The sequence below is a fragment of the Mercurialis annua genome, linkage group LG3 (assembly GCF_937616625.2).
Source record: "Mercurialis annua linkage group LG3, ddMerAnnu1.2, whole genome shotgun sequence".
Classification (NCBI taxonomy): Eukaryota; Viridiplantae; Streptophyta; class Magnoliopsida; order Malpighiales; family Euphorbiaceae; genus Mercurialis; species Mercurialis annua.
The window spans coordinates 19,981,262-19,993,334 of record NC_065572.1 but is presented as its reverse complement, the minus strand read 5'-3'; the positions used below and the strand labels follow the sequence as shown (position 1 = coordinate 19,993,334).

General features: G+C 34.3%; 1 protein-coding gene across 1 annotated transcript; it reads right to left on the bottom strand.

The window, feature by feature from the left end:
- Positions 1 to 937: 937 nt before the first annotated feature.
- On the bottom strand, positions 938 to 2,032 carry LOC126672421 (uncharacterized). The gene is made up of 3 exons (XM_050366371.1): positions 1,805 to 2,032; positions 1,385 to 1,696; positions 938 to 1,300 (listed from the first exon to the last, which is right to left on the bottom strand). Exons 1-3 carry the CDS (start codon positions 2,030 to 2,032, stop codon positions 938 to 940), a joined length of 903 nt encoding a protein of 300 aa, XP_050222328.1.
- Positions 2,033 to 12,073: the final 10,041 nt, after the last annotated feature.

Genomic DNA, 12,073 nt, shown 5'->3' with positions numbered 1-12,073 from the left:
TTACGATAACATCTTGTTTATATGCGGAATTTGTATTCCATGACGTAATTAACTTCTATATTCTATCTCCTTATACTAGAGGTAAACTTACTTTTAGCTCAAACGTGGTTGCTATTACTTTACATGTTTGTAAAATAGCGTCGTTGTCCTTGTATTCAATATACAAGACCGCTTTAGAGATTTGTAATTCAAATCTCGATACGTTTTGGTTCGTGTTACGCTATTCGTCATTCTATTCAAGCATGCTCTTATATAGGCCTAGCAAGGTGATCAGTCTTGTTCTATTCCTCTTTGTACATAGTTATTGTCTGAGTCTATTTACGTTTAAAAACTCATTTGTTTAAAATCACATTTCTTTTCATATCTCAAATCATGTCATAATTGTGCACCGGTGTGATGACTTCTCTCATCACAAGAGTTTCAATGGCACTCCTCTTTTTCATTCCATATATACACAATGCATATGATGCATGTCCTAATAGTGAACAAAATATAAATGTAGTGATGCAACGCTATTCGTGCCAATGCGATGCCTTTATGATTCGTGTCCGGGCACAATTATGTCTTTTCAAAAAAATTCATTTCATCAAATACATTTCTTTTTACAAAACGGGATTTATGTAAGTTTTTATTGACATATGACTCTGTACAAACTTCTTATTTATAGCGATTAACGCTCTATCGTTCACACACTAAATACATCATTTACCTGCAAAAAGATGTAACCCTATTCGTCTGTTTCAGGCGTCATGTTAAGCGCACGTCTTAAACGTTCTTCTCTGTACTAGATTAGCTCAAGAGGTCCGATCACTATTGAGCTTCTTGTGTTCAGATTTTATGACTTCCACAACTACTATGTGGTCTATCTTGTACTATTTAACCAGAAGTCATCGTAGAAACAAAATTGTGGGCATTTTGCATGATTCGTTGTGTTCCATTACACTAAATGTGGGCATTCTCTCTCGTAGTGTCCTTGTTGTCCACACTTAAAGCATACATCCCTTGCAGCCTGACAGACACCTAAGTGTCTTTTACTATATTGTGGACATATAGGATTTGTAAAGCTGGAACTTCCTTGCTTAGACTTCAGACTAATGGTTCTAGCCCTTTTGGCTGCTTTTCCTTGCCTGCCCTTCTTATGGGTCCGGCCATGTCGCCGTTCAGTTTCCTTTCTCACTTGTCTAGACATTCGATGTTCGTAATTCAAACATTCGCTTCTTGTCTTGTTTGGACGTGAAGGATCAGGAATTTCATTCAAATGGATAAGTGCACGTTCCATTTGTCTTGCACTATCCACAATCTGGATAAACTCTTAATCAGTCTGACTCAATAATCCTATTAATTGAGGTCCTAATCCATTCACGAATTTTGTATTAACTCGGACCCTATATATCATTAAGTCTGGAGAAAATCTGCTGAGTCGATTAAACTCGGCGACATAATCGTAAACTGATCCATCACCTCGAGATAATGATAGGAAGAATTCTTTAAACTGGATCACAAACTCTGCCCATGTTATTTGACCCATTATCGGTCTGATTACTTGTCGAAACCAATCCATGGCTGGACCTTTCATTGACATCTCAGTCAACATTACTGTTTGTCTTTCGTCTGCTTGTAGTCCACGAGCATTCTGCACAACTTCTTCTAGGAAATCGAGTGCATCACTTGATGCGTCAAACTTCTTTGGGCTTAACTTCGTATGAGCCAACAAAAAATCTCTATCTATGTTTCTCTCTTCTCGTTAATACTGTCGTTGTATCAACTGCCCCGTCATTAACATACAATTTTGCATATCAGATACCTCTGCTGCCAATTGATTAACATTGACATTGGGTGGTTGCGGCACTCCTAGTGCCTGCACATACCTGACTTGGCCTACTCTAGCTTCCTCTTGGTCTATGCCTCGTCCACGACCTCTGCCTGCCGATTGGACCGGGTCATATTCGCCCGTATTACCTCTGACCTCCTCGCGGGCCTCGTTTACGTGTTGTGCAACTACACGCGCTTGTGTAGTTCTTTGCTCAGCCATTCTATTTGTATAGAATTCTCATTGTGTCCCTTAAAACATAGCATAAACAAACCATCACAAACCAATTCCTTTTGGCCTAGCTTGGCCACGTCACAAACTTGATAGTTCTGAGAGTATTTCGCTCCTTGTAGACTTACCGAAACTTTAAAACAACTATTAATAGAACACTCATGTTCTATTTAAGTGAACCAATCTAAAACATACTTAACGTATAATATCTAAGCTGAATAAGCCTAAATCATAAGAATGTTCTATTCTTCTCGGCCTTCTATGACTACGCCTTAGTCCATAAGTCTCGCGAGCATTCCGCTCACCATAGACTTAGCAAGGTTTCAAAAACATATAATCATAAGGCACATATTCTTATCATATAAATCGATCACAAGGCATGCATTCCTCTTATTATATAAGTTATCACGAACTCACATATCTATAAGCATATCACTCTCATGAGTGATTGCGCAGTAAAACATAACTTATCTTATTGATCAAATAAACAACACCCAGTCAAATCATATTTATCATAGTTAACAACGATATTCTCATATAATATGAGTCTCGAGAGTATGCAACTCTTCGCAAACTATAAATACTCGAAAGCGTATTGCTCACTCGAGCAAACACAAAACAAAATTTGTGCTCATGCACACTCCTAAATCGACTCCTAATAGCACATATAACAGGGGACGTCTTTGTAAAACGTTTGAAAAATCAATGAAAAATATAATAACGTTCAAAACACATGACTGGAAATCCCTATAGTCCGCAGTAGTTCCTAGTTATTGATCGACTCTTATTCCGATACTCCGATCACCAAAAGAACAATGGCCTATGAACACTAAACCATTGCTCTGATACCAACTTTGTCACGACCCAATCTCATGGGACGAGACCGGCGCTAGGGAATGGGAGTGGTAGCTCCGAAACACGTAGCAAGCCTAAAACCTTTGTAAATTTTTTCCTTTTAAAAACATTATGACTAACAATTTACAATAACATTTGCAAACACTTTCAATATAACTTATTTGAAACATAATCATATAAAATGTTTTCATAAAGTATATGACCCCATTTGTAAACATCAGAGTTAAAACGCTTTAACCTATGTATTAAGTATAGAATACTAGTCCACTGCGGACTTCTAAGATGTAAAATCTTCTTTACATGTCTTGTACGAAATGACTTACCAGGGAAATAAAATTTCGGAAGACTTCATCGAATCTTTATGAATTTTCCTGTAACAATTGGATGGACAATGGGGTCAGAAATATAAATATTTCTGAGTGAGTTCACAATATTACTAATAAATATTACATAAAGGCTGAAACGTTTTAAAGTTCCTTTATGTAAAATAAAGTCCTTTTGAAAACATTTACAAAACTCTTTTTATTTGAACTCACTACATCAAACTCCATTTTTAATAACTTGAAAATATTTATACAAAATATTTGGAAAGTCAATATAATCATAACAGTTCATAAACTATAACTATTGACTTATAAGCTCTTTAATTTAACCCCACTCGTACGACATTGGTAGCAAAGCTATCCAACATGCTTAATTCACTTAAAATTACGGGGTATTACACCAGGTTATCACGTGAATTAGCAATCAGTGAGTTTATGTCGCTATTTACCACTGTATTAAGTAAATTGTAATATATATATATATACACACAGCTTTTGAACTGTTTTCGACATTATGGATCTGAATTGGAACGGGCTACTCGATGGGCATCATCGAGACAGCTTGCGCACCGGTGGAAGATACGTCTCCTGGGACTCATGTGTTTATTTGAGTGACTGTCGGGGGTTATGGAGATACGTCTCACCGACACGACAACTGGATTTAGATTATTTATGGTTTAGGGTTTCAATGCTTATCCATAATGATAAAATGCTTTACAAATGTTTTAAGATTTTTTTAATAGGTTTTCACTTAATAAATGTAAATAGCTGTATGAACTCATCTCAGTATATCTGACCCCGTTGTTTTCCCAATTTTTCCCAGGTTTATGATTTGAGAGAGTCAGCTGGCCTCCGATTCTTTATTTCCTCAAAGGTTTCACTTTATTTTTATTAAAACTGTCAAACTGATTTTATTTTTAGACCGCAGTAGTAATTAGAAGTCTTACTTGTCTAATACTTGCTATCAAAATTATTCAATTAATTTAATTGTTGTTTGGCATTAATTTATAACTTGGGTTATTAAATATTTATGCCATGTTAGAGACTCGGAGTTGATCGAACATTTATTATATAACTGTTGCATTTTATGAACTGCTAGAACTAGGCTGAAGTCTCGGTTGCCCCCTGAGCATTGGTTTCTTTCAGGTTTATGTATTTATAAGGTTATCCGCAAGGCTAGCTACGGGTTTTGGTACAACTATACCCATACCCTAGCGCCGGTCGCGATCCATGAAAATGGGTCGTGACACGCTTAGTATATAAACGTGAACCTCGCATACTCAAAATCCTAAGTTACAAACTTAGGTCGATTCAATCCTATTCTTATACGTTCCTTGGTTTCATAGATCTTGAATACAACTCAAAACCTAACATTCAAGTAGTTATGCTTGAAATCGATAACATTCTTCACTCTTTTAAACATACATTTCTCATACGTTAACACTTGATCTGTTAATCAATTAATGGTTTAACTTAAACCAAAATTTATTTATTCCTTTAATCACATCTCGTTCTTTGAGTAAAATAATCTTTTCATTCTCTTTTAGGTTTCGAAAACAGATCGAGAAGTCGAAAATGAAAGTCTCAGGTGCCCCCTTTTTGGTCTGCTCAACGAGCAGACAAAGGTCTGCTTGTCAAGCAAGCCCAGCCTTGCTCGTCGACCAGGATTGGCCTTGCTCGTCGACCAGGCTTGGCCTTGCTCGCCGAGCACGCTTTAGCTTGCTCCTCGAGCAGACTTGCCCTGCTCGTCTAGCAGGGTACAAACAATTACAAACGTTACGAAACAAATCCAAGCGTTTCTACTTTTTAGCAATTTAAACCAAATGTTTACAAACGTTGCGGAACAAATCAAAACGTTTCACCGTTTTAGCCATTTAAGCCAAATGTTTACAAAGGTTACGAAATAAATCCAAACGTTTCACCCTCTTAGCGATATAAGTCAAACGTTTACAAAAGATACGAAAAAAATCCAAACGTTTCACCTTTTTAGCGATTTAAGCAAAACGTTTACAAACGTTACGAAACAAATCCAAACGTTTCACCTTTTTAGAGATTTAAGCAAAACATTTACAAACGTTACGAAACAAAACCAAGAGTTTCACCTTTTTAGCAATTTAAGCCAAACATTTACAAACTTAACGAAACAAATCCAAGCGTTTCACCTTTTTAGCAATTTAAGCTAAAGGTTTACAAATTTTACGAAACAAATCCAAACATTTCACCCTTTTAGCGACTTAAGCCAAAGGTTTACAAACGTAACGAAACATATCCAAGCGTTTCTCCTTTTTAGCGACTTAAGCCAAACGTTTACAAACGTTACGAAACAAATCCAAGCGTTTGACCTTTTTAGCAATTTATGCCAAACGTTTACAAAAGTTACGAAACAAATCCAAACGTTTCACCTTTTTAGCAATTTAAGCCAAAGGTTTACAAACGTTATGAAACAAATCAAAACGTTTCAATTTTTTAGCGATTTAAGCCAAACGTTTACAAACGTTACGAAACAAATCCAAATGTTTCACCTTTTTAGCGATTTAAGCCTAACGTTTACAAACGTTACGAAACAAACCCAAGTGTTTCACATGTTTAGCGATTTAAGCCAAAGGTTTACAAACGTTACGAAACAAACCAAGCATTTCATATTTTTAGCGATTGAAGCCCAAAGTTTACAAACGTAACAAAACAAACCCAAGCGTTTCACCTTTTTCGCAATTTAAGCCAAACGTTAACAAAAAAAATCCAATCGTTTCACCTTATTAACAATTTAAGCCAAACGTTTACAAACGTTACAAAACAAATCAAAACGTTTCCCCTTTTTAGCGATTTAAGCCAAACGTTTACAAACGGTACGAAACAAATCCAAATGTTTCACCTTTTTAGTGATTTAAGCAAAACGTTTACAAACGTTACGAAACAAATCCAAATGTTTCCCTTTTTTCGCAATTTAAGCCAAACGTTTACAAACGCTACGAAACAAATCCAAGCGTTTCTCCTTTTTAGCGATTTAAGCCAAACGTTTACGAAAGTTACGAAACAAATCCAAGCGTTTCTCCTATTTACCAATTTAAGCCAAACGTTTACAAACATTACAAAACAAATCAAAACGTTTCAACTTTTTATCAATTTAATCCAAACGTTTACAAAGGTTACGAAACAAATCCAAACGTTTCACCTTTTTAGCGATTTAAGCCAAACGTTTACAAACGATACGAAACAAATCCAAACGTTTCACCTTTTTAGCGATTTAGGCCAAACGTTTACAAAAGTTACGAAACAAATCCAAACGTTTCACCTTTTTAGCAATTTAAGCCAAACGTTTACAAATGTTACGAAATAAATCCAAATGTTTTGCCTTTTTAGCGATTTAACCCAAACGTTTACAAACATTACGAAACAAATCCAAACGTTTCGCCTTTTTAACGATTTAAGGCGAACGTTTACAAACGTTACGAAACAAAACCAAACGTTTAAAACGTTATTAAACAAATCCAAACGTTTCGTATTTTAGCGATTTAAGCCAAACGTTTACAAACGTTACGAAACAAATCCAAGCGTTTGACCTTTTTAGCAATTTATGCCAAACGTTTACAAAAGTTACGAAACAAATCCAAACGTTTCACCTTTTTAGCAATTTAAGCCAAAGGTTTACAAACGTTATGAAACAAATCAAAACGTTTCACTTTTTTAGCGATTTAAGCCAAACGTTTACAAACGTTACGAAACAAATCCAAATGTTTCACCTTTTTAGCGATTTAAGCCTAACGTTTACAAACGTTACGAAACAAACCCAAGTGTTTCACATGTTTAGCGATTTAAGCCAAAGGTTTACAAACGTTACGAAACAAACCAAGCATTTCATATTTTTAGCGATTGAAGCCCAAAGTTTACAAACGTAACAAAACAAACCCAAGCGTTTCACCTTTTTCGCAATTTAAGCCAAACGTTGACAAAAAAAATCCAATCGTTTCACCTTATTAACAATTTAAGCCAAACGTTTACAAACGTTACAAAACAAATCAAAACGTTTCCCCTTTTTAGCGATTTAAGCCAAACGTTTACAAACGGTACGAAACAAATCCAAATGTTTCACCTTTTTAGTGATTTAAGCAAAACGTTTACAAACGTTACGAAACAAATCCAAATTTTTCCCTTTTTTTGCAATTTAAGCCAAACGTTTACAAACGCTACGAAACAAATCCAAGCGTTTCTCCTTTTTAGCGATTTAAGCCAAACGTTTACGAATGTTACGAAACAAATCCAAGCGTTTCTCCTATTTACCAATTTAAGCCAAACGTTTACAAACGTTACGAAACAAATCAAAACGTTTCAACTTTTTATCAATTTAATCCAAACGTTTACAAAGGTTACGAAACAAATCCAAACGTTTCACCTTTTTAGCGATTTAAGCCAAACGTTTACAAACGATACGAAACAAATCCAAACGTTTCACCTTTTTAGCGATTTAGGCCAAACGTTTACAAAAGTTACGAAACAAATCCAAACGTTTCACCTTTTTAGCAATTTAAGCCAAACGTTTACAAATGTTACGAAATAAATCCAAATGTTTTGCCTTTTTAGCGATTTAACCCAAACGTTTACAAACATTACGAAACAAATCCAAACGTTTCGCCTTTTTAGCGATTTAAGGCGAACGTTTACAAACGTTACGAAACAAAACCAAACGTTTAAAACGTTATTAAACAAATCCAAACGTTTCGTATTTTAGCGATTTAAGCCAAACCTTTACTAACATTACGAAACAAAACCAAGCATTTCACCTTTTTAGCAATTTAAGCCAAAAGTTTACAAACATTACGAAACAAATCCAAGCGTTTCACCCTTTTAGCAATTTAAGCCAAGCATTTACAAACGTTCCGAAACAAATCCAAGCGTTTTACCTTTTTAGCAATTTAAGCCAAAGGTTTACAAACGTTATGAAACAAATCAAAACGTTTCACTTTTTTTAGCGATTTAAGCCAAACGTTTACAAACGTTACGAAACAAATCCAAATGTTTCACCTTTTTAACAATTTAAGCCAAACGTTTACAAACGTTACGAAACAAACCCAAGTGTTTCACATTTTTAGCGATTTAAGCCAAAGGTTTACAAACGTTACGAAACAAACCAAGCATTTCATATTTTTAGCGATTGAAGCCCAAAGTTTACAAACGTAACAAAACAAACCCAAGCGTTTCACCTTTTTCGCAATTTAAGCCAAACGTTAACAAACGTAACAAAAAGAATCCAATCGTTTCACCTTATTAACAATTTAAGCCAAACGTTTACAAACGTTATGAAACAAATCCAAACGTTTCCCCTTTTTAGCGATTTAAGCCAAACGTTTACAAACGGTACGAAACAAATCCAAATGTTTCACCTTTTTAGTGATTTAAGCAAAACGTTTACAAACGTTACGAAACAAATCCAAACGTTTCCCTTTTTTCGCAATTTAAGCCAAACGTTTACAAACACTACGAAACAAATCCAAACGTTTCTCCTTTTTAGCGATTTAAGCCAAACGTTTACAAAAGTTACGAAACAAATCCAAGCGTTTCTCCTATTTACCAATTTAAGCCAAACGTTTACAAACGTTACGAAACAAATCAAAACGTTTCAACTTTTTATCAATTTAATCCAAACGTTTACAAAGGTTACGAAACATATCCAAACGTTTCACCTTTTTAGCGATTTAAGCCAAACGTTTACAAACGATACGAAACAAATCCAAACGTTTCACCTTTTTAGCGATTTAAGCCAAACGTTTACAAATGTTACGAAACAAATCCAAATGTTTCACCTTTGTAGCAATTTAAGCCAAACGTTTACAAATGTTACGAAATAAATCCAAATGTTTTGCCTTTTTAGCGATTTAACCCAAACGTTTATTAACATTACGAAACAAATCCAAACGTTTCGCCTTTTTAGCGATTTAAGGCGAACGTTTACAAATGTTACGAAACAAAACCAAACGTTTAAAACGTTATTAAACAAATCCAAACGTTTCGTATTTTAGCGATTTAAGCCAAACATTTACTAACATTACGAAACAAAACCAAGCATTTCACCTTTTTAGCAATTTAAGCCAAAAGTTTACAAACATTACGAAACAAATCCAAGCGTTTCACCCTTTTAGCAATTTAAGCCAAGCATTTACGAACGTTCCGAAACAAATCCAAGCGTTTTACCTTTTTAGGAATTTAAGCCAAACGTTTACAAACGTTACGAAACAAATTCAAGCGTTTCACCTTTTCAGCCATTTAAGCCAAACGTTTACAAACGTTACGAAACAAATCCAAACGTTTCACCTTTTTATCGATTTAAGCCGAACATTTACAAACGTTACGAAACAAAACCAAACATTTCACCTTTTTAGCAATTTAAGCCAAACGTTTACAAACGTTTCCCCATTTTAGCGATTTAAGCCAAAGATTTAAGACGTTATGAAACAAATCCAAACATTTCACCTTCTTAGCGATTTATGCTAAACGTTTACAAATGTTACGAAACAAATCCAAACGTTTGACCTTCTTAGCGATTGAAGCCAAACGTTTACAAAAGTTACAAAACAAATCCAAACGTTTAACCTTTTTAGAGATTTAAGCCAAACGTTTACAAACGTTAAGAAACAAATCCAAACGTTTCACCTTTTTAGCGATTTAAGCCAAACGTTTACAAAGGTTATGAAACAAATCCAAATGTTTCAACTTTTTAGAAATTTAAGCCAAACGTTTACAAAAATTTCGAAACAAATCCAAGCGTTTCACCTTATTAGCAATTTAAGCCAAACGTTTACAAACGTTACGAAACAAATCCACGCGTTTTACCTTTTTAGCTATGTAAACCAAACGTTTACAAACATTACGAAACAAATCCAACTTCTTCCTCTTTTTAGCGATTTAAGCCAAACGTTTACAAATGTTATGAAACAAAACCAAACGTTTAAAACGATACGAAACAAATCCAAACGTTTCACATTTTTAGCGATTTATGCCAAACCTTTACAAACGTTACGAAACAAAACCAAGTGTTTCACCTTTTTTGCAATTTAAGCCAAACGTGTACAAACGTTACGAAACAAATCCAAGCATTTCACCTTTTTAGCAATTCAAGCCAAATGTTTACAAACGTTACGAAATAAATCCAAACATTTCACCTTTTTAGCGATTTAAGCCAAACGTTTACAAACGTTACAAAACAAATCCAAACATTTCACCTTTTTAGCGATTTAAGACAAACGTTTACAAACGTTACGAAACAAATCCAAACATTTCTCCTTTATAGCGATTTAAGCCAAACGTTTACAAACGTTACGAAATAAATCCAAACGTTTCCCCTTTTTAGTGATTTAAGCCTAGCGTTTACAAACGTTACGAAACAAAACCAAACGTTAAAAAAGTTACTAAACAAATACAAACGTTTCACATTTGTAGCGATTTAAGTCAAACCTTTACAAACGTTTACGAAACAAAACAAGGCATTTCACCTCTTTTGCAATTTGAGCTACACGTATACAAATGTTACGAAATAAATCCAACAGTTTAACCTTTTTAGAAATATAAGCCAAACGTTTACAAACGTTCTGAAAAAAATACAAGCTTTTCACCTTTTTAATAATTTAAGCCAAACATTTACAAACGTTACCAAAAATATCCAAGCGTTTCACCTTCTTAGCAATTTAAGCAAACGTTTACAAATATTACGAAAGAAATCCAAACGTTTCACCTATTTAGCGATTTAAGCCGAACGTTTACAAACGTTACGAAACAAAACCAAAAATTTCACCTTTTTAGAAATTTAAGCCAAACGTTTACAAACGCTACGAAACAAATCTAAACGTTTCCCCATTTTAGCGATTTAATGCAAACGTTTAAAATGTTACGGAACAAATCCAAACATTTCACCTTTTTAGCGATTTATGCAAAACGTTTACAAACATTACGAAACAAATCAAAACATTTCACCTTTTTAGCGATTGAAGCAAAATGTTTACAAACGTTAGGAAACAAATCCAAACGTTTTACATTTTTAGCGATTTAAGACAAACGTTTACAAACGTTTACAAACATTACGAAACAAATCCAAACGTTTTCACCCTTTTAGCGATTTAAGCCAAACGTTTACAAACGTTACGAAACAAATACAAACAATTCTCCATTTTAGTGATTTAAGCTAAATGTTTACAAACGCTACAAAACAAATGAACACGTTTCACCTTTTAGCGATTCAAGCCAAACGTTTACAAACGTTACAAAACAAATCCAAACGTTTCCCCTTTTTAGCGATTTAAGCCAAACGTTTACAAATGTTACGAAACAAATTTAAACATTTCACCTTTTTAGCGATTTAAGCCAAATGTTTGCAAACTTTACGAAACAAATCAAAACTTTTCACATTTATAGCGATATAAGCCAAATGTTTACAAAGGTTACGAAACAAATCCAAACATTTCACCTTTTTAGCGATTTATGCCAAATGTTTACAAACATTACGAAACAAATGAAAACGTTTCCACTTTTTAGAGATTGAAGCCAAACGTTTACAAACGTTACGAAACAAATCCAAACGTTTCACCTTTTTAGCGATTTAAGCCATTCAAACGTTTCACCTTTTTAGCGATTTAAGCCAAACGTTTACAAACGTTACGAAATAAATCCAAACGTTTCACATTTATAGTGATTTAAGCAAAATGTTTACAAACGTTACAAAACAAATCCAAATGTTTCACCTTTTTCGCGATTTAAACCAAACGTTTACAAACGCTACGAAACAAAACAAATGTTTAAAACGTTACGAAACAAATCCGAACGTTTCACATCCAAACGTTACGAAACAAAACCAAGCATTTCACCTTTT

Coding starts and splice junctions, on each gene's coding strand:
- LOC126672421 (XM_050366371.1), bottom strand. CDS start 2,032: ATGGCTGAGCAAAGAACTACACAAGCGCGTGTAGTTGCACAACACGTA. Junction 1,697..1,804: donor TTAATCAATTGGCAGCAGAG/GTATCTGATATG, acceptor GCTCATACGAAG/TTAAGCCCAAAGAAGTTTGA. Junction 1,301..1,384: donor CAGACTTAATGATATATAGG/GTCCGAGTTAAT, acceptor GAGTTTATCCAG/ATTGTGGATAGTGCAAGACA.